General features: G+C 39.6%; 1 protein-coding gene across 2 annotated transcripts; it reads left to right on the top strand.

The window, feature by feature from the left end:
• Positions 1-1,526: 1,526 nt before the first annotated feature.
• LOC121147117 (alcohol dehydrogenase 1-like) lies at positions 1,527-16,954 on the top strand. Of its 2 annotated transcripts, none has more exons than XM_040966850.1 (9): positions 1,527-1,584; positions 7,889-7,990; positions 8,557-8,695; positions 9,420-9,507; positions 9,604-9,820; positions 12,066-12,326; positions 13,811-13,946; positions 14,779-14,917; positions 16,930-16,954. In XM_040966850.1, exons 1-9 carry the CDS (start codon positions 1,567-1,569, stop codon positions 16,952-16,954), a joined length of 1,125 nt encoding a protein of 374 aa, XP_040822784.1. In that variant the 5' UTR covers positions 1,527-1,566. The 2 variants fall into 2 exon arrangements, with proteins under 2 accessions (XP_040822784.1, XP_040822785.1); XM_040966851.1 differs by having other exon boundaries at positions 12,066-12,330; positions 13,815-13,946.
• Positions 16,955-24,122: the final 7,168 nt, after the last annotated feature.

The following is a 24,122-nucleotide window of genomic DNA, read 5'->3' as shown; positions in this document are numbered from 1 at the left end:
AGACTCCATTCTGCACACTGGTCTCCACAAGTCAGGGTAGGTAAAGGTGGATAGGGGAGCAGACTGAGGACTGTTATCAAGAAGTGATTGCAAGCAATGATTGCAAGACCACACTGAAGAGATGAAAGACCACCTGTCCCTGTGTGATGGCATGGAGCAGCCCAATATGACTCTCTGCACTTCTGAATAGTAAAGCTGGAAACAGAAACTTGTTGCTCCTTGGCAAGTCTATTCAAATACATGCCTAAGCTTATGAGTATACTTGCTTGGCTATAAACCAACACATGGTTATCTGCACCGTGTCCCTACACGTATTGGTGGAAGACTCAAGATTTCCTCAAAATTAAACCTATACTCTGTATTTTCTTTGTCCGTTTTTTATCATTTGATAATTTGTAGCACTTTGTTTGTATAAGCTTTTTAGAGGCATTTTTTTTTGCATGTGCGTGTGTGTTTTATTTTGCATAATACAGTTTGGTAGATATAGGGATTACACTGAGTATGGTCCCATTTGCCAAAACAGTCATTGATCTGAAATACAAAGGGCTTCTCTCTCTAAAGCCTCTTTGGAATCCTTCAGTGGGAATGCCTTGCCTCTCCTAAGCCCTGCCCAGCCAGGCTCATTCTCTTGCTTATGCACCATTCTTCTTCAGGGACTGTGCCTTTCCTATGCCAGATAAAATAATTGAAAAATGTACCTGTTTGCCAGTGTTCCATGAGAAGTGCTTCACATGTTTATTTCATTGATAGGCCAAACAATCCTTTGACCTGGTACTATAGTCCACCAAAATCTTACAGATAAGAAACGTCAGAGAAGGAACAGTTAAATAACTTCAAGTTCTCACAGATAGTCAGGTCTGTTTGATTCCAAAGGCCACCTAGTGTCCTGAACCTATGCTGCCTTTGGCACCAACCAATCTCACCCCACTGATACCTGCCCAGTCTAGAACAGTGGATTGATCAGTCCACCATACATCAGTCAGGGAGGTATGCTGACTGATGTCATGTGAAGCAGAAATACCAGAGACAGTAAGAACCTTTGCTTCAACAGTTGGGTGCCTAATTCTGAACTTTGAAGAGGAGAAAATGTCATCAAGACTCACTCATTGGCTCATTCTGTCCTACTTAATTGGTGCTGCTGCTTTTCACCTCCTTCCCAGTTGCAGCCTGCAGATTCAAAGTTCAGACTTGGAGCAGACAAGGAGAAACAGTACTCTAAATTATCTTAGTGGGATTGAAAGAGGAGACACACGGACACACACATTAAAAGATATGTATTCAAATGTATGTGTAGGGAAATGGTTAGCCTAATAACAACAATTTGTAATCAGCAGAGCAAATTGCAAAACCAAGGTTTGGAATCCAGGTTTTGAGTTCTGTTTTTCTGATTTGATTTGGTGTGAGACTAAGCTGATGGGCGTGGTTAGAAATTCAAATCACGTGCAATATTGGTGACACATGAACAAACAATATATGTGTGCAATATATTTGGTTCAAGTACTTGTGCAAGCAAGAAGTTCACAAGAATTTGCCAGTCTCCTGGTCTGCAGAGAACTCAGAAACAACATGAGCACAGCAGGAAAAGTAAGCAAAACAATTTGTCTGTTGGCAACACAGTCTCTTATAAAGGATATGATACTGATGAGCAATTTAAAATTCATGTCTAAATTAGAAGGGATATATATGCTGAAATAGAATGGGAAATATATCCTATATTTACATTGAGTGCTGCACTGCAATGGAAAAAAAATTATTTCAAATATCTTTCAGTAAAATGCATATGATCTACTTACATTGATTTTACTCATATACGAAACAAGTTTGTAATAATGTGATAGATTATTCTAAGACAATTATACCTAATGTGAAACTTTATAATTGGAAGTCTTTAATTACAAAGGGAGCTATGTTAAAGTTGGCAGTTATCTGAATTTTATTTTTGAGGATGTCTACATATTTGAGAATGATGCATTCCCCAGTGGACCACTGATTAGTGTGAGTAGGATCAATGAATATGGGGATAGATGAAACGATTGTTTTCAAGTTTCTTTTTCTTTTTCCTGTATCTGGGGAAACAGAGAGAGAAGGGAAGAAGCTGCAACCAGCATCCTAACTGCATCAGTGCACAGGGATGGGGAACAGCCACCTGATCATCCCTGTATCCCTGATGTGGAGCATGCTCCAAGGCTTCTGCTCATGTGGTTTTGAGAGTTCAGAAATGGTATTAATTTCATTGCTCCAAGCATGAAGTAGTATTTCAAAGTTTCATTGGCTGACATAGTACACATTAGAGTGTCCATTCAGCCAGGTATTTGCTATCAGAAATCAGCTGGGGGACTTGTCAAATTTGTCCTGTCATCCATCCTCTACAGACGCCAGTGGATTGAAATATCCTCCATGAGCTTCTGCACACATGGCCCACCGCTTTGTCAAGCAGCTGAGGACGCCCAGTTCTGATACATGCAGTCCACAGTCAGATCATAGATCCTGTGATTCTACCCATGTTTATTTCATTCAGTTCTCAGTCCAACAGTTCAGCTGAAGTGATCCGAGATCTGACATTTTGAATGCTAGCCAGTGTTGGGTCATTAATCCATCATTCACATAAGCCTGCACACAGGGTGGTTGCAGTTGCTGGTTAAGTTCTTGTCCAGTCCCATTTCTTATGGGAAACAATGGGTGTTGTGGCCCAGGCAACCCTGCCCACCGCACACCTGGCTCTCACATACACCAATGGGAACTGCAGAACAGTCAGAGTAACCCACACTTGGCCTGCTTGCAGCATGATTGCTGCATGTATCAGTCCATTCAGTAGACTGGTCTGATCTGGGCCGCATCCCATTTGGCTTTTGTACACATAAAAGGGTGCTGTAGTGTTGCCTTGTCTACAGTTTCCCTACTAGGCTTACTCCAAGTACTGGATATTGTGCTTTTCAGGTGGTTCTACAGTCTAGCTTGTCAGGACTTGCCCCCATTCCCAGCACTTGTTAGCTGACTCTGTGGCAAACCCAGACTAGCCTGCACTTATTCTGCCTCATGCATGCAGCAGTCGATACAGTAGATTAGCACAGCCTGGCTCTGCCCTAACTTGCTCATATCTACCCAAAGGTGTTGCAGCCCTGCCTAGCCTGATCTACCCCAGGTTCCGGTTCTCACACTCATCAGTGGGAGCAGATGCCCAGCAGTGGAGTCCACACTGGCCCCTACAGACTCACCCTGTCCCAGCCTCCCGCAGGTTTATATATGCTGGTGTGTGCTGTAGCCCGGTTCTTCCTATTCGGCTCCCAGTTTCAACTCATGCTGGTGGATGCTAAAGCCTAGCACAGCCAGTCCCCCTAATGTGAACTGGCTGGTATTGTGGGTCATCGGTCCTATCATGCACCCTGTCCTGGTTCTCAGAGGTGCCAGTGAGTTTTTATGAACTGGCCCTGAATAGTCTTTCCCTGAAATTGAGCCACATGTTAGCCAGTGGTTGTTGCAACCTGGCCTGGACTTGGCTGCTCCCAGCCTTGATTCTTGAACACACCTGCAGGAAGTGCATCCTGAAAGATGCTCCTCTATCAGATCACCTCACAATGGCAGATCTCACTCACACAGATGGGTCCTTGGCCTAGCCTAATTTGGTCCACTTTCTGTCCTCACAGCAACAGTGGCCTTGTCCAATTGTACCACACCCTTTCCAGTTCTTACCATTGGGTGCTACAGCCCAGCCACACCTGGTCCATAGCCAGACCCAGCTCTTGCATGGTCCAGCAGGTCCCAAGACCTAGCCCAGCATCTCCTACACCCACCCTGGCTTTCATGAGCACCAGCGGGTGCAGGAGTAAAGCCACAGTCTGGCACACCCCAGACCTAGGGACACATCCCATACCCATGCCAAGGGACACTGCAGTCATGTCCAGCACAGATCACCACACCCATTTCTGGTTCTCACAGTCACCAGTTTGAACTACTACCCAGCCAGGGTGTCCCCTTAGCTGCCCAACCAGGCCTACTCCTAGCCCAGATCTTGTGCATGCCAGTGATTGCTCTGAGCTGGATTGGCACAACCCTTCCTTCATCTTGGCCTTTGCTATCAGATGCTGTAGCCTGGTCTGTCCTGGCCTACACCCAGTCACAACTCGCACTGGTGGGTGCTACAGCCTATGCAAGTCCAGTCTGTTCTCATCCCTGGCTCATGCAAACTGGTTAGTATGATAGCCTAGCCCAGCATGACCCATACTCCTTCCAGACTCTTGCACATACCAGTGTCCTAAGATTTGGCCTGGTCTTGCCCATCTGCACTCACCCCCAGAACCAACCTACAACTTGCTGACAAGTGGATCTACCTTGCCTGGCCTGACTAACACCCAGGCATGAATCACATGCTCTCCAGTGGGAGATACAGCCTACCAGGAAATTTTCCCAAGTTCCCCACCAGGCCTACTCTCAGACCCAGGTCTCACATGTGTTGGTGGTTACTAGGCCCTTACCTGACATAGCCTGCCCCCTCTTTCTCAGCCTTTGTATGAGCTGCTGGATTTGTGGTCTGGTCTGGTCTGCCACACACCCTATCTTTGGTGTGCTTGTGGGTACTGCAGCCTGTACCAGCCTGTATCTGACTGGTTCCCAACCCTAGTACCCATGAGTGTTACAACCTTACGTGGTAATGCCTAAATTAGTCCACTTCCACCCCCCAAATCTTTAGCAAACCAGCAGAAACTGCAGTTCCATAGGAATGGGATCAGGTGTCCCCTACAGATTCTGCCCTTAGACCTGACCTCTCACCTGCTGGTCAGTGTCGTGCCCAGCCATGACACTCACTGGAAGATATTGTGATTTAGCCATGCCAGGTAGGCTCACAAACCTAACTTAAGTGTGCACTGCTGGGTAGTAGTCAGCACTGGTCAGTACTGGCTAGAACAGCTCTGGTTTCCCACATGGGCAGGTGCATTGGTCTGACCCAGAAAGTTTCCCCAGCTTCACTCTCCAAGCTGCTTGGTCTCAGTCCTTTCACTTACTGATGGAAGTCCCTCAGAAGTCCTCATCTACAACATACTCCCTCAGTGGTCCTCCTTCCCACACATACCCTCACTCCCTTCCCTGACCAATCCACAGTCCCTGCACTTGGGAGCTAATGGTTTTCCATTATAGTCTTCTGAAGCCCATTCTTCCAGTGGGGTGGTATGCTGGCCTGGAGTTCTGCCGCCCACAGGGACCCAAGCGACTGGCATACATGCTGGACTGGCAGCCTACACCTTTACCCACCCAAGATTAAAGAACATTCAGTTCCCCAAGCTTCGTCCACCAAAACAAAACAACAAACCTGCATTTTGATTGATAGTTATCCTCTACCCTTTCCCCATACCACCTAGGGCCAAACAATCAGGAAATCACCAGGCTCACTCTGCTTACAAGGGTGTGAGACCGAAGGTCCTCTCAGGATCCTGCAAAAGCCATCTCACAGGTCCCAGTCCCCTGCATGCTTGCACCCAGCCACCATGAACCAACCCGCCGCACCAGTGTAGGTCATGCACCCACACCAGCACCGAAAGTCCATAATTCCAATGTGCTAGTCTTTGTAATCATACTACTTCGCTGACTTCGGGGGCTTAAGGGTGACATTATATGAGAATTTCATTCAGAAGACTTTGAAATATCTTTTAATATATTATCTCTTCCACAAGTATTTTATCTCAGAGCATTAGGATCAACATATTAGAAGAAGGCAATTTTAATTTGTAATTTCTACCAAATTCCAAATGGAAAGTTTTTTCTCCACATAAAATCAGCATGATTTTACAGAAAATAAAAACTCACAAAACCCAAGTCTCTTACTAATGCTAGGCACAAACACAGTTGGTTTTAAATCTAAAGGTTCTAACATTTCCAAACAAAAGGCCTTGATCAATAACGAAGGTTGGAGGCACATAATAAGTTGATTGTCAGTGTTCCTAATCTGTCTTATTTTATTTCCATTATTACTCATGAGTATTTACAACAGCATTTTCTATTTAAGTAAAAATAATTAGGAAAAATCCTTAAGTTTAGTCATGCACAGCTTAGAAAAAAATCTTAAGCTGACACAGCAAAAGTGTAAAGAACTACAATAATAAAATTACACATGAAGAAATGGGACATCTAGCAATCCTGTCCTCTCAGGTACACAACAATCACTCAGCCTACTGATAGTGCTTCCTGTATGTTACACACATTTGCTTTCAGTTTCCTCAGATGGAAAATAACATTGACATAAAAATAACCTCTCAGTAGTCGTGAGAGGTTAATAAATTAATACTGTCAAGCACTTAGAATAATGGCTGGTACATAGAATAAGTTATTACATGTTGGTCATTTCTATTATTGCTGGTGTTGCTGAACATTTTGTTGACTTTTCACCACTACAAGGAGAGGAAGTTTTCAATTCTCTAGGATCCACTATTCTTGACTTTAGAAAATTGCTCCCTAAATCAGCTGAGCTTCAGTCTTTTCATTCCAAAATTAAGGCAAAACAATGCAATTATACTCTTCGTTCTTAAATCTTAATTCTTAAAGATGAAGCTTGTAACTCATTACAAAACACAATGTAAGTGCCTCTGATTATCAAGACCTCAATATTATTAGTGTGTCAATGTCAAGTACTCTTCTGTTTATTGACTCCTTTGAGAAGCTGTTAGAGAGAGAGAGAGACCAGCCAACCCTGGTACCGTCTCAAACACCACAGCAAGGTAGCTGAAGTCAGAATCTCAATCCAGGCCTCTCACATGTGTGGCAGGAAACAAACTCAAGGCAACAGCACTGTTTCTTAAGGTCTGTGTTATCAGGAAGCTGGGGTCAGGTGCTAGAGGGAGGTATTGAACCCAGGTCCTCTGATGCGGCATGTGGGCTTCTGAATTGGTGGCTTCATTACTGGATCAAACACCCATCACAAAATTTATTTTGACACTGATGATAGACAACATACTCCATAGTAGAACCATTTGAAGCATAAATTAGGAAAACAAACTCTCAGAAGAATAAATTTCAATTAAATTCTTGACATATTTGCAAGTATATTAACTCTCTTTCAAGAAAGCTCACAACTGTGTCTTACAAGAGTCAGTTTCAGGAGTTTCAACTTCTTAAATAATTAATATCATAGAAAGAACAAATTACATGTGTTTCAGATGTCAAGTTCTAAGAATATAACCATACTTCCTTCTCTTCTTCTGCTTCTCTGAATCTCCCTCATTGCTTTCTTCCATTTTTATTTAATATTGACAAAACATAATTTCAACCCACAATATGTGCACATGCAAACAAAATACTGTGAGCACAAATCTTGCCCAACAGTCTCTACACATAAATAACAAAAGTAACAACTCAAAGTGTTAAATCACTCATGCAAATACAGAGAATGAAGATGTGCTCAAGAGGGAGAATCAAGAATAGGCAAATAAAGAAAGAGAAGTCATCCTGATCAATGACCCAAGATCATACACATAACATCAGATCCTTTTGTTTTAAGCAGAAAATTAAGCAATGAAATAACAGCTTTTACGTGAATGTAGGCTGACTTTCAAAAAATGATTCTTAGAGTTTCATGTACAAAACAGTATTTGTGCATACGGTAGTAGCAATCAGGAACGACCAGAAATAAGCACTCTTGGTGGGGGAAAATCAAACAAATGATGCCTTTGGTGAATATATTCCTGTTTCTCTCAATATCATAGCAGAGTGTTTCTCTCTCCTTATAGTATTGCTTTGAATATGGTTTTCAAAAAGCTTTTTAAATTTTCTTTGTTCATTGCTGTGATACACTTCTTAGGATTCAAACATGAGACCAGATACTACATGCAGGTTGAGGAGAATCACAATCCCTGCTCTTAGACTGGGGGAAATGGCATCATCCTTCTGCTTGACTTTCCAGGTAATAAAATGCAAGGCAGCTGTGCTATGGGAGAAAAACAAGCCCTTTTCCATCGAGGAGGTGGAGGTCGCACCACCTAAGGCCCATGAAGTTCGTATTAAGGTGAACCACTTTTTATACTTCAATAGAATTTTACATGCAAAACTTCCAGAAGATATTAAATGGAAAATTTTTAAAAATACATTCAACAACATTGAATACATGTTTTTTCAGGCAACAGAATTGCATTTGCAATTAAGGAAAGATAAATACTTGCTTTTAATCTTTTTAAAACTGAGCAAGAGCATGCATAGTGAAAGTCTACAATAATAAAGAAAATGTATGTATTTATAGAAAGAAAGGATGCATGATTTCAAAATTGACTACCACTGGGTATTTCCATGAGCTAATGCACAATTTACATTTGTACAAAACTCATACATTCCTGTACACTAGGTGAGACATATATGTCAGGATAAATTATTTCACAGAATATTCCAAATGGCTTACTTAAGGGAATGAAGGCAGACTAGGCACAAAAGGCTTTAGATTCACCTTCAGACTCAACTGAATTGTAATTGGGAAAAGTAGGGATTATTAGTAAAACTCCTTAGAAGTACACCTCCATGACATGACACAATCCATCTGAGGATCACACCCTCCTCTGAATCTACTCTTTCTCTCTTTAGATGGTGGCCACTGGAATCTGCCGCTCAGATGACCACGTGGTTAGTGGAAGCATTGTCTCTCCTCTCCCTATTATTCTAGGCCATGAGGCAGCTGGCATTGTGGAGAGCATAGGCGAAGGCGTGACAACTGTAAAACCAGGTAAAGAATTCACACTCAGAGATGGTGCCTTGGTTTTAGATCCCAAGAGCATCCAGGTCAAAGAACACACTGAGGACATGATAGAGAAGACAACTTGCACAAGTTCACTAGTGAGCTGCTTTCTTCTTTCCTTCTGCCTAACTTGGGCATATATATGCGTTCAGGCACTCAGGCACTCTCTTCTGCAGTAATTATGTTTTGAGCATCTCCTAGAGGCCAAGTTACTTGGAAAAGTCAAGAATTGGTTATCAACATTCTCATTTTCACTATAATCCAGGCTATAGCATATTATCCAGTCTCCTCAACATGTAATGGAACTATGACAGCCCACTTGAAACTAAATTAATACTCCTGGAGAAAAGACTTAGGCTTGAATTAATGAAAGAGTAAGTGAAATTGTGTGTGTAGAGTCCCCAGCAGAAATCAGGGAGTGTAAAAGTGAAGTATTACTATGGTGGAAGTTATTTCTAAATCTGTGTTGATTCTCACATTTGAATTTCCTGTTTGGAGTATCCAGGCACCATTAAACACACTACTGATAAAAAAAGAAAAAGAAAACCTTTGCTAAACTGACTAATGAGAGCTGGGATTAAAACTTATGTCTTGCAGGTTTAAAAAAAAGAAAGCCAAACCTATAATACATACTTTGTGATGTAAACTTTTTGATCATGCTTTATTAACTCCTGGGTAAAAACCCCAAGAACTTGTTTTTTTGCCTCTCCAGGTGATAAAGTCATCCCGCTCTTTAATCCCCAGTGTGGAAAATGCAGAGTTTGTAAACATCCGGAGAGCAATTTCTGCTTGAAAAATGAGTATGTTTCTGACACTCCCCTTGCACAGCAATCTGTTGACATATTCATTATGTTCCTGTCTCATGTCCTTGTGTGTTTCTGTCTTGCTCTGAACAGTTTTCCACCACGGGGGACACTGATTGATGGTACCAGAAGGTTTACCTGTAAGGGAAAGCCTATCTATCACTTTCTGGGCACCAGCACCTTCTCCCAGTACACAGTGGTGGATGAGATTTCAGTAGCCAAAATTGATGCAGCTGCACCGCTGGAGAAAGTCTGCCTCATTGGCTGCGGATTTTCCACTGGTTATGGGTCGGCAGTCAAAGTTGCCAAGGTAGGAATGACACTGGCCAGTAAAACCAGTTCTATTCAAACTATCAGGAAACAAACGGGGAAGCCATTTCTGACAGGAATTAGAGGTTCTTCTTCAAACTTCAGTGGTGGTAGTGGTGGATATGAATAGAACCCTAGCCCTGGAAGAAATATGCGAGCATGTCCTCGAAAACTAAACTGTTTCAGTACAGTTGTAAAAATGGTTCAGTTATTGATAGTTAAGAAAGAATAAGCTTCATTTTCAATAATTATAATTTAACTAGCATTTATTATTGATTAAATATTAGGTTCTGGGACTCTCTGAATCATAATTTTAGAAATAAAAATCAACCATCTATACACACTTGGCATAGCTGGCTCTGTTAGCCTCGGAGGCAATGGGAGGCCCTGAAGTCTTCATGTCAGTGCTTGAAAGGGGAAGCCTGTCTTCAGAGATGCTCTTGAGGACATCTCATTTTCTCTTAGCAGAATTAATTATTTGCAGTAGATTCTAAAAGCTTTCCTGCAACCTACCATAGAAAGGTCACTTACATTTGGATTTCTAAGAAGCAGGAAGTGAAGTTTGATTGATATTCATTCAACTGAAATGGGATTTCACTATCACATTTCCTCCTCATCATGAGCGCGCGCACACACACATATTTATTAAGTGACAAATCTCTAGTAGAATTCTAATCTTTTTCCCCTGAAGGGTTTAAAGTCTAGTATTAGGCTCATTTTTGAAATTGTGATCCAGAGACATAAAGCTATTTGCCATATTTTTGATTGCTGATTTAAAAAGTGTGAAGATGAGAATATTTTCCTAAGATCTCCTGCTGATTTTAAATCAAAATACATAATTAGAAACACCTTCAAATTATAATCATAAAACCTACTTTTTGCCAGATATAACAGGAGGTGATTTCATTGCTTGTGGCATTGTTTTTGAACTTATTTGTTCTTGTTTATTGGAAAGACAGAGTGACAGAGACAGAAAGGGAAGTCTTCCACTCACTAGGCCCTTCAACCCACAAATGCACACACTATTAAGGCTTGACAAGGCTAGGCCAAAGGCCCAGTCTTTTCCAAGTCAAGAGTTGCCAATAGAAGTGTCCAGGAACAAAACTGGACACCTGCTGTACGCCAATGTGTAAATTAGCAGGAAGTCAAAAGAAGAGCTGGGACTCTATTCCAGGCACTCCAGCAGGGAATGTGGATGTGCTAAGTGTCCACCCTTACTCTGGCATGCAAGAGTGTTTGCTGAATGAAAGTAAATGAAGACTAACAAGAATATATAACAATAAAAATAACTGGGCCAAAGGGGCATTTTATCCACTCTGAAAAATGACGAGAGAATACTAAGACAGGCTCATTAAATTTTTCCTAGGCAATTAAATCAATTTAGAGCATGACTTTCCAAAAATCACTGTGACTTTAGTCCCAGATGCCTGGTGCCATTGCTTACTCACTTTTAACACATGATATAAGTGAGCCTACACAGAGACCAGAAGCTAAGGGTAAATCATATTAATGCATTTTGGTCAACACCTAAAATCAATGACATATTTTCATTGCATTATTGCTAGGTTCTGAGCATTTAAACTCAAAGATCAGATTAATGAAGAGCACATTGGTCTCAAGGTGTGTTCCTTAAGTGTTTTATGCTGAATTTCCCCCGTTGTTTAGGCTTTGCTTTAAAACAAGATTAATTTGGTTATGTTTCACAGCTAACTTTACTTCTTGTTTTACTGTGAATGAACCAAAAGGAAGTTAATTCTTGAGGGTGTGATTGTGTCATTTTCAGTCTTTGGGCATGACCTTGTCCACATATTTCATTTCCCAAAACTGCTTGCATGTGTGTATGAGGTACTGAAACATTGATGACAATGGATTTGAGCCATTGAGGGTCTCATCATGACTGCAGTCATTGATATTGTGATCATCCAAATCACTGGTTCCTAGCTTGGATTCCAGCTGTACTCTCTTGGAGGTAGACATACGGATTTAATTGACACAGCTCTTACTTAGGCACTGGGTTTTTTGGAAAAAAAAATAAACACCCCCAAATAAGTCTTAAATACAGGAAAGTGTGAACAACTAACTAGTTTAACATACTCCAGATTAGACATGAAGCAAGAAGAGGTTTGCACAGTGGGTTTGATGGAAGACTATGAGGAGCTGCTAGTAACAGACATGGTATGGCACTTCACAGCTTAGTTTTTGAATAAGTGTCACTTAATCCATTTTTGCCTTTTCTGAAAACACAGGTCACCCCAGGGTCGACCTGTGCTGTGTTTGGTCTGGGAGGAGTTGGCCTCTCTGTTATTATGGGCTGTAAAGCAGCTGGGGCAGCCAGGATCATTGGGGTGGACATCAACAAAGACAAGTTTCCAAAGGCCAAAGAGGTCGGTGCCACTGAGTGCATTAACCCTCAAGACTATAAGAAGCCCATCCACGAAGTGATACAGGAAATGAGCGACGGAGGTGTGGACTTTTCATTTGAAGTGATTGGTCGGCTTGACACCATGGTATGTACTAAAATATACCTTGAGATTACCACTTCCACAATCTGGAAGCTGCTTTAAGCAAAAAAATATATCATATATTAAGATTTACTAGAATGATGAAAGCCAATTTTTTGCCTCTATTTCTTTGATCTGGACTGTTTCATTTATTGTTAGGAGAAATTTTTCACTTAAGCATCCCATGGAAAATCATAGCCTTAATATAACATTGTATCTTCACAGAAACAGCACAAAGCCCAGCACTGTACACACCAGGATCAATGTGTTCAACTTACAAGTTAACAGGTTTTATTGGGCCACAAGTTTCCATTTTGGTTATGGATGACATGACACAATGTGGGTGAAACACTTATAACATATAAATGACAGCTGCTTGTTACTGTTTTAAAGTTTCTGTTCCTAATCTTCAGTAATAACATTTATAATATACATAATTTTACTTCCATATAAATTCAAATGTCATCAGTAGCCTCAGGGCACATTTCAGTTCTAAGTCATCTAACCTGAATTCTTTAGATTCCTACATTTGAAGTTCCCAGGGACCACACATCTCCACTGTTGAAGTTCTTCAGAAAGTTGCAGCAATATTGGTAACAAGAAGCGAATCTGTAGTTAAGTCTCTACAACTTTGCCGTATACATGAATTAAAGTCTAGGAGAATCCAGCTCTTTCCAGACTGCAGGGTCTTTTTTTCAACATTCCTTTTGCATCATCCCACATGAAAATAGGTTTTGACTGTATTTGAAGGCATCAATTCATAATACCTACCTGTTTTATGGAAAACTATTCTTCAAGTGTCATAGAAGGAGTTAGCATTATGTAACTTGGGGGAAACCCAGAGATTTCTTGTTCATCAGAATATGTCCCCAAAAATGATGGGAAGGATGAATTTCTGGATTGTGTTTTAACTTTTCAAAAAAGCAGGTGAAGTTTAAAGCAAAATCAATATACATTTTCAGAAGGTAAAAATTCCACTTTGATATGTCCATTATAGAAATGGATGCAACGCTGATCCATTAGAAAGGGACATGAGAAAATACAAGAAAAACTGTTAATGATATCATAAAGTTATCCGAGTCACAGGCTGAAAATACTCACATAGTAAATCAATATAAAATGAATTAAGAAATTCATACTTTGCCCAACAACCATATGATGATCAAACTGTAATTTTACTTGAGGAAACAGTGTTCATACTTTCCACGATGATAAAAATGTTTTCCAGCATATTAATTTCATAGGAAGGCACAAAATATATACAAACTCATCAATTCATTCTTTCCTTCAAAAATATTTGTTTATGGACATTTTCTACAGCCACAACCTTACAGCACATTCTCTGGCACCATGAGAATTAAGGAAGTCAGGAACATAATCCCTTCTCTACACACTTTCTGGCCTGGTCTATATTACACTATATTACATGAGTTATATTAGGAACTATCCGAGAATCTACTTTAATAATGCTCAATGTGCTTTTATTCCAGACAGCTGCCCTGTTATGCTGCCATGGGTCGTGTGGCACAAGTGTTGTCGTAGGGGTACCCCCGGGTTCAGAAAGCCTCACAGTGAACCCTCTGGAAATACTGACAGGACGCACCTGGAAAGGAGCAATCTTTGGTGGTATGTAGACACAGTCAGGCTTGAAGAGCTGAGTCTAAGAATTTCCCACCTTCTACAACTGACAAGTCAGAGACCCAGCCCTGGGTGCTGACATAGTTGGAGGGCAAGAAGCAACGCTCTCCCCTTCTTTCCTCTGCCCCTTCCATTTACACAGGAGGGAGAAAAAAAAAGAACTGAAATATTAAAAGCACCCACCTTCCTCCACACCTTGACCTCTTCACTATAATCAGAGGCCCCATGTAGATATGCAACAGTCTCACCTATGCAATCAATGACCAATATAAAATCAAATCACAAAAATAAGCAACAAGGTCAGGTTTGAAAAGCAATATAACCAAAAGTAAATTTGATTTCCTCTTGTATGTATACATTCCATTAAGACAGGAAGCAAATGCACAGAGGAAATCCTAAAACAGATTTTCTGGTGACCTCAAAACCTAATCAAGAACTTTCAGCACCACCTCTTCTGATTTTTATGACTACATACATAAAGCATCCACATTCCTAGCAGGACATAGGAAAGCTATAGCTATCGTTCACAACATCATCCATGTCTCAAGGTTAAGCAACTGCTCAATTTGCTCCTTAACCTAGGCCATAATCAACTGTGCCATAATTTCTCCATGAAAGAGTGAAGAACTCAGCCCCCTGGCATAGCCAGGGGGAGTTGAAAAATAAGTAAAACCCTACAGAGGGATGCTAAAGTATTACCTCTCTATTAGGCTCAACAATAGTAGTCTGTATCTGTAATACTTGTATAAAGATTCATTTGATTGTATCGAAAAGTGTATTCTCTTTGTTGCAACTAACAATAATGCTGTCTACTCTTTAGGCTATAAGGGTAAGGACTCTGTTCCCAAGCTCGTAGCTGATTTTATGGCTAACAAGTTCCAGTTGGATCCACTAATAACCAAAGTTTTACCCTTTGAAAAAATAAATGAAGGATTTGACCTGCTTCGCACTGGAAAGAGGTAGATTTTAAGCTTCTTGTTGTGGCAGAAGGTGGGCTCGTTTTGAATGAAAATGTGGAAGGCTGAGAAAGCCTTGGAGTGGCTTGCTTTTCTCTATCATTCAGTCTTTTCAGGTAGAACATCTAAGGTCAGGCTGTGAGAAGCTAAGAACTATTGTTTTGCAGTTCCTGTTGTGCTAAAACCAAATGCCATTGCTTACAGCACATCTGAATGACCAGAACCACTCAGACTTCTGCACAGTAGAGCACTCATCCTTCAGGGAATAGAAGCCATCCTAATTCCATCATGGAGCCACTGAGGCCTCTGGTGGGACACAGAGGCCTCCCATTAATATGTGTACATCTGAATTCCATTCATAATATCCCTAATTTGCATTGTGCTAGTAGGTGCCATTACTGTGCGACTGCCTTCTATACAGATAGTACCAGCATTTAGTCTTAAACATACTGTAATTTTTACCTCTTCTTACACTTGATGGAGACTTTTCACAGAGAAAACTTGTTTTAAGAGGACAAAATGCTATTTGAAATGTAAGCTTAGTTTGGGAAAAGCCAAGTTCCTGTCTTATTTGTACCTTTTAGCTTTAGAACCATCTCATAGCATGAGTTTAGGCACCTGCATTTACATGAGGCACAGCTGGTAACAGCTAATAATAGTGCCCTTCCTCTGGCCCCATTGGCCACAGTGGAGCTTCTTTGCCTGTCTCACACTTACTGTCTTGAAGCTTCCAATGATCAAGGACATTTCTTGGACACTCACATACCATACACTGGATATATCAACAATCTTGACAAAGGAAAGAAATTAGCATGCTTAAATAAGTGTTTCAATAAGTGTCTCATTTTAATTATCTAACATGGCTTTCAACCAGTGCTCACAGGCTCATCCCAACTTCACCATCAAACGGGAAAAGTCAGAGGAGTCACTTGGCCAATTCAGGCAAAGGGTAGGCATGGAGGCCAGAATTCCAAGTTAGATGAACTGCTAGCAAAGCCAGTTTTCTCTCGATTACATCACATTGACTCCTAAGCTCAAAAGCAATGAAGTCCAGTAGATACGAAAGGTTAGTTACCACTGACTAATATCATCATTATTAGGCAGTAAAGTTGATGGCAAACACAAAGCTACTTTAAGAACTTCACAAAAAAATGGTGTCAAATGACATATTTATGTTGGAACCAAAATTACTGCAAATCACAAATTCTTTTATAATAGACAATTTCCTCAAATATTTTGAAGATGCCTGTCTAGACATCATGAAGATAAGAGAGCAGCATTCAGCTTGAAATGAATTTGTTAAGCATGCTTCCATTCTCTTTATGTGAATGCTACATGGGTGATCATACATATTTAAATAAACAGAACCCTGTTAACAAGCAAAGATCCAAAACTATAACTTTCAATATTGATAAGCATAGGGCCACTTGGGCACTTTAATATACTGCTCACAGAAATACTATTGCAGAAAAATCGGGTAATTTCCACCAGAAACCTTTAGACACAGAGACACTTTGTCCAATAATTCAACTTTTAGAAGTCAATTTTTCATAGAAAAAGAATGAAAATGGTAACCCACATCTCTGAATATACATATTTTATAGATACATACATATATATGTATATATATATATATATATATGAGTAAGAAATTGTTGAATGGCTAACATTAAGGCACTGATTAGATTCTAATCATATTAGAAGTGAAAAATCTATTAAAATCATTTCAATACACTTAGAAATTCTCATACTCTCAGGCTCAGAAAAAGAGAATATAAACTTATATGCATAATGAGACCCTAAATTTTCAACAGAGTAGCAGTAAAATGGGAGAATACTCAAAATAGAACCAGAAGAGAACTGCACTTTTTCTTGTCATGAAAGCACAGGAAGGGAAGGGGAATGGCTGGGAACATAGATTTTCTCTGAGACTTACAGAATGTTCCTTTGATTCTAGTGTGCAAGAGTATGAACTGTCTAAATGTTAAAACACTATCTTTTATTTCCTATTTCAGTATTCGTACCATCCTGACATTTTGAGATCGCACAAATGCCTTCCCTGGACACAGTCCTCTGATGCCCGTGCTCTGCATCATCTGCAATACAAGCCACACAGCATTACTTCTACTTATTCTTTCTGGGAGATGCCTCAATAAACGAGATGTGAAAGCTCTACCAAAAAGCTGATGTGAAATACTTTTCCAAGCACTTGCTTAAGTCTCACTGAGATCTCTGTAGGATATTGAACATAATCTGGGAAATAGGAAGCCACTAACTGATCCTTCATAGTCATTCTACACATGCCACCTTTCCCACTGAGGAAAGACATTTCCTGAGCTGTTTTGAATTTTTGCATCTCTGCAACACTTAATCATTGACCCCTAGTGGACAGGATCATTCATTTCTCCCTAAAATATACATGATAGACTACTGCACATGGGCCTTCACATGGGCCTGCAGGATGCCATGCAGTTGGGACAGATGGAGTAAGGGTGTGACTAGCACCACCCCTCAGTTAGCAAGGATACAAGGAGATGCTGGCTACGTGGCAAGACCCGGCAGAATGTCTCTAATCACCTCATTGCTGCCTCATCCCATTGAATGCACACTCAATGACTTCTCTAATATTTCATAGAAAACTTTTGAGGCTGTCGTTTCTGTTTTTCTGCAAATGTGAAATGATTCCTGTAGCCAGTATAACATCTCAAACTGATCAATCATGTTATGGTGAAAGGGTCTTTAGCAACTAAAGGCAATGACACACAGCTAAAAGCATACAATAGTATAATAGAACCAACACTGTCCTCAAACATCCTGTTATGTGCACACCTTTGTCCTAGAGCTTGCCCTAATATAAATAATGCATTCCTTAAGAAACGGCTTGATAATATCTTGGAACAAATTGGGCAATCAAGGATGTTCAAAGAGTTTGTTTACTGTGCAGCCTCAAACTCTGACAACACATGAAATGACACATTTTGGTTGCTCACTATGGAAGGCAGAAAGTACATTGGGCATCTCCTAAAGGGAGACAAACGTGAACTCCCAAAGAAAAATGGTTTAAAACTTCTACCTTATATTGGCACTTATGTTCAGCAAAAGAAAATAGTTTGGAAAGATAAGAAGAAATTTATTGTAAAGGCATCTGTTCACGAAAAGGCTGAGTTGCCCTGATCCCCTTCACTGACACTTAACAAAAGAACAAAACACAATTGAATCAGTACTAGGTGAAAGTGATGGTAAGTAGTATATGACTGACACAAGATTTAATCAGGAATCTATGCCATATGCCTTTGTACATTGCCTTCATTTATGAACTTTCTTTTTAATACTGCACTCTTCAGATTTTTAGTAATGTTAGTTTAGGTTTAGTGAAAATTGATTTTGGATATAAGTAAACCACTTGTCACTCTGTAACCACATGTGCTGCCAACCAAGGAGTTCCAGGCTTCAGCTGCATGACTGCAGGTTTGAATGAGTAAGGGTTTGCTGAAAATGTCTTCTTTGAAGTAAAACAATAATGCTTTTAAGGATTCTTTTTGTATTCTCTTAACCATGAAGCAAAAAGGAAACAAATGGATGTCGTGCAAAAGCATGTCATGATTTCTGCATAAATAAAGAAGGCAGCTTTATTGAGTTGTCCATTACGATCATTGTGCTGTACTGGTCCACGTCTCCTCCTGTCTTCTTGCCAATCCACGCATCCTTTGCAAGCTGTAAAGTCAGCGGGAGCTGGTCTCTGACAACCACTCTTTCTGTTTCCTCAGTCTGTAATCTCATTTCTTCTCTTTTCCTTTTCTTATCCTTTATTGGAATCTTTCCACACTTCTCTTCCAATCCTTCATATAGCTTAGTAAACATTGCTGTGAACCATAGTTACCCATGGGACCCCAGAACTTGTCACTCTTCTTCGTGTGGTAAATCACTATCCAACCCCACCCTATCTTGCTCTCCCCCACCATTCAAAACACTTACAATGCCTCTTCTAACTTCAGACCTACTTTGAAAATTTTTACAAGTCAGAGAGAACATGTTCTTGTCTTTCTTTGGCTTATTTCACTTAAAATAATGGTTGTCAGTTTCACACATATTGTGGCAAATGTGAATATTTTATTTATGTTCATGCCCAGACAGTATTCCATTGTATAGCTTTACCACACAGCCCTTGGAAAGTTCCCGAGACAGCATGTCCCTAAGATAACCACTTCTCTTAGGGATGCTCAGTCACTTTTACAGTAGAGCTAGATTATGTCTGTTCCAGAGAAAGACAGGTAGTGCTCAATGCCTGCCTCACAGCAGGAGCATGTAAACCTTGAGGCCTGCATCCTGCTCCCACTCCTACTTCCCAGGTTGGGCTGGGCAGTGAGGAAACAGCATAGATATAGTGGTTGAGGTGGGGAAAGAGGGGATGCCTAGTGTTGTTGTGGAATGGCACAGCCCTCAGGGAATCTTCAGGACCCCACACCAGCTGTTAGTTACATTGACATTGGTAGGAACAGAATGAATTCAAATAGAAGTTCACAAATGGAGCCTCATGGGCCAGACATTTGGAGCCGTGACTGAAACATCTGCAACTCATATTTGAGTACTTCACATCAAGTTCCAGCTCCCCTCCCATGTACTGCTTTCTCCTTATGTGCACCCTGAGAGACAGCAGGGAATGGCTCAAGACATTGATCTCTGTTGTCCACCTGGGGATTCTGTTGAAGTGTACAGCCTCCTGCCTTCAGCTGGGCCCACCTCTAGAGTTTGTGGGCATCTAAGAAGTTAGCTAGCAGATAGCAGGTGTGTGTGTGTGTGTGTGTGTGTGTGTGTGTGTGTGTGTGCGCACCCGCACGCATTATCAAATAAAGAATAAGTGGAATCACAGAGTGAGTAGTCCTAACATTCATACACTCAGACTGTGCTAATAGCTTCTGTCAAATTTTGACTCTGGCATCAAGAACTTAACTTCCATGTTTGCTCATCCCCAATAAGAAATGCAACTCGGTAAATGTATGTGGTTTGCACTCACTTGTAGCCAGCAGGTCACAGCTTAGTAAAATGAATGTCAATTTCATTTAAGAGAGAAAGAATTCAAGGTTGATAGATTAACTAATCAATAACCCCAATATACTGCTTTAGCACCTCAAGAGAATGAACATAAACAAAAGGAGTAACACCACATAAACATTATCCACGTACTGCTTCACAAATCACACAGCTGCTCTAGGGTCAGAAAGATAGTGATATTGATAAAATTTTTATGAAATGATTCAAAAGAGGAAGTAGAGTAAGAGCATGTGTGTATTTTGTGATCATATATTCAGATATCATTCATCTCTATTCACAAGTGGTGTTGCATAAATAACTGGAACTAGACATTTCCTGAAAGTTTTAATGGGAGAAATAAGATTTTACTATAACAGTGATTATACCATTTTCTTTTTTTCTTGTTCTGAATTTTTTTATTTATATGATTATTTTCCCCCAACTTGATATTTTTATAATATTAAAAATTAAGAAAAACTAGAAATAGGTATTAGAATAGATACCTAAGTACCATTTATGAGGATTCATTTATTCACATAGTTACAATTGTTCATTTCATGTACAGATGATGACTGTTCATTTCCATTGTAGACATTGTGCTATCCTCTGACATCTAACCTTGAATCAGTTAAATTCAATATGTAGCTCTGTAACCATTATTTTACCTAAGAATTTTAATGTTTTTTGATAATGTTATATCCAAGTGTCTCCATTAATTTCCCTCATACTTGTGATTTTCTTTTTTCCTTGGTTCTATATTACTTTAAAAAATACCAATAATTAACATTTCATTTAGTTTTCAAACTTTGTTAGACCCTTTTAATCCAAGTTAGCTCTCTTACTTGTGTTTCATGAGTCTGTTTTAGAAAATTCAAGCCCATCTCTTCTGGAAAGCCACGTAGGGTGAGCCTGTCCAGTTATTTCCACATGATTGCTTTAAAACAGTTCTGACAAAATTCCTGCAAGTTAATATTATATTTTATCAGAGCCACATAACTGGCTCATTCCCATTATTGATACAGCTAATTGATCTCTTACTGAACATGACACTTTCAAGACCAAATCATGTTTTGAATTTTTTTTTTTTGCCTTGAACTCATTCACTAATTTATAGAGTGGTTCTTGAGTAAAAGGTAAAAATTCTGTATCCTAAGAACCTTGCATCTACAGGTTTTATCATCCATTGATGATTCTTGCCTAATGGTACTTTTTGGTTTATATTATTCTTGCACATCTCTTGATTGACAAATGAGGGTTCTATACCATTTCAAGCGTCACAAAGGAAGATCCACAGACCTTTCCAAATCAATATACATACTACACAGGTACAGGAAGAGACAAATCCAAACAAATGATTTCAAGCATTGAAAGCAACAGCTAGTCAGGAGGAAAAAATATATAAATAGTTTGGAAAGCAAATACTGCTATTTTTCCATAAGAAGCATTGTAGTATGTGTGAATGTGAGTGTACAGTTTTATTAAAATGAAAGCAGGGAAAATAAAATGCTGGAAAGATGATCACTAAAAGTGTTCCTTATATTCTAGGATCCACAAAATGCAAAATAAATTAAAACTGAGAAAGAATTCTTTTCTATCTGCAAACAGGCTGGAACTAGCATTTTCAGTGGCTATATCATACAAGAATTAGAAAAACATTTCATTTCTCAAATGTCTCAGAGGTGATCTGGAAAACTTCCCTTTGAAGGAAATGAAGGGTAAGCAAAACACTGTAGGTCAAGGCAGTTACTACATCTGTAATGGAAAGAGCATCTGGCACTGTTAGGCATCTCTACTTGCTTCCCCTTTGTTGAATATTATGGCTATTTCCACTTCTCAAGTCCCAGAGACATACTCAGTGCAATGCTTTCTATTTCAGGAGGTGGAGAGTAGTGAGGCAAGATCTGGGGCTATGGAGACCATGGTGGAAATCTGACATAAGAACCCAGACCTGGAACTCTAGGAGGTTGTGGCACAAGTGGCTGCAAGTATTAAGTTGTGTACCAACTGCAATAAATACAATTGCATTTAGACCTTTGGGTGACAGAGCTTAGAAACCTGCCCCCATGAGAAGACCCTGCTTCCCAGAAGTTCAATGATCAAGAGCAAAAGAAGAGAGAAAGGCACTTGAACATTACCGAAAACTCCCCTGCAAAGGAGCAAAACCCTATGGCAACCTCAGAGTTAACTGTGGAAGACATCGAGAAAATGGGGGACACAGAATGCAAAACACTTGTTATAAAACTTCTTACCAACAATGAGAAGCTCATGCAAGAGTTCAAAGAATTTAAGGAAGCAGTAAAGCAAATCAAGGCTGGTATATCAGAAATTAAGAACACAGTAGAGCAAATTAAAAGTACAGTGGAGAGTCTCCAAAATAGAATGAAGCAAGCAGAAGAAAGAATCTCAGAATTGGAAGATATCTCCTGTCACCAGGGGGAAGCAAAGAAAAAGCTGGAAGCAGAGCTGGATCAAGCCAAAAAAAGTATTCAAGAATTGAAAGACACTATTAAAAGGCCAAATCTAAGAGTTATGGGAGTTGCAGAAGGTGCAGAAAGAGAAGGTAGGTTTGTAAATGTATTTAATAAAATAATAAAGGAAAATTTCCCTAATCTAGAGAAAGACTTGGGAAACAAGATCCAGGAGGGGCACAGAACTCCCAACAGGCTTGATCGAAAGCAATCTTCACCCCGACATATGATAATCTAGCTCTCTTCAATTGAACATAAAGAAAAGATCCTTAAATATGCACATGAAAAAAATGAATTGACATATAAAGGAATGCCAATTAATCTCACAGGAGATCTCTCACAGGAAACTACAGGCAAGAAGAGAATGGAGTGACACATTCCAGATTCTAAAAGAAAAAAATTGTCGGCCTAGGATAACATATCCAGCAAAGCTTTCTTTCGTTTTTGAAAATGAAATAAAATTCTTTCAGAGTAAAGAAAAGCTAAAAGAATTTGCCTCTTTCAAACCTGCCTTACAAATGATACTTCAAGATATTCTCTTGACAGAAAAGAGGAATAGCACCTATCAAAACCAAAGGCAAATGGGAAGAACATCCTAGTAAAATAACAGCAGAAAACTAAACCAATGAACAACCCATTCCTAAAATGACAGGACCAAAGTGCCACCCATGTATATTTAACTCTGAATGTAAATGGCTCAAGCTCAATCAAACATCATAGATTAGTAGACTGAATTAAATAAACAAAACCTATCCTTTTGTTGTCTGGAGGAGACACACTTCAACAAAGATCAGTGGAAACTATATCGCATGGGTTTTGTTGTTTTCTGCTGTTTTCATCTCTTAAAAACACTTTCTTCTGATTAGATCATTCAATGACTCGTAGATCATGCCGTGACATCATGTTCTTCCAGAAGGTTCTAAATTTTCATTTCTTCAGCTACATGTTAGTCATTTAATAGCATGTTGTTTAACTTCTTGGTGTTGTTAATTTCTTTTTTCTCCCTGATGTTGAGTTTGTTTTGTGGCTCTTCCTTTAAGGGGATGTATAGTAGCTGTGTAATGGAGACTGTAATATCTAGTAGTATGTCATTTATCTTCATGGCATTGCAAATTTCTGTTTTTCTTTCTATTTTTGATTTTGTATCATGACTTTTCATTTGAGGGGATGTACAGTAGCTGTGAAATGGAGACTAATATCCAGATGTGAGGATGCAGTGTGGTATGCATTTTTGTTTCCAGACAAACATGGACTTACAATAAAACTGTTTACTATATCTTAACAATAGGATTCTGGACTCTCTGCCATTGTCCTTGCCCGAAATGATGGACATATGACTGAGTATGAAGAACTATATGTTAGTAATGATATAAAGGAACTAAATGGAGGGGGGGAGTTGGGGAGGGGATAAGGAAAATAATAGCAATAGCAATAAAATGTAAAAAAATAAATAAATAAAATAAATTTTAAAATTGTGGGAAAGGAAGTAATCTTAATTCTCTCACCTTCCTTGGCTTCCACATTTAAGTGAAAGAATAAGAAAGGACTAGATGCATGGTGTTAGATTTGGGTAGATGAAACACATTGCCTTAGAAACTTAAATCTTTGCTCCTTATCCTGTTTAAATTTCATATTTTTAAGTTTTCTTTGCACTCACAAGAGGCAACATGTTTTTTTCATTCCAAATACCTTTTAAGTAAATATTAACC

This window comes from Ochotona curzoniae, unplaced genomic scaffold (genome assembly GCF_017591425.1).
Source record: "Ochotona curzoniae isolate NIBS_2020 unplaced genomic scaffold, NIBS_Ocur_1.0 scaffold_4506, whole genome shotgun sequence".
In the NCBI taxonomy this organism is placed as follows: Eukaryota; Metazoa; Chordata; class Mammalia; order Lagomorpha; family Ochotonidae; genus Ochotona; species Ochotona curzoniae.
Note: the sequence above shows the minus strand (reverse complement) of the source record. Positions and strands in the feature narration are given on the sequence as shown.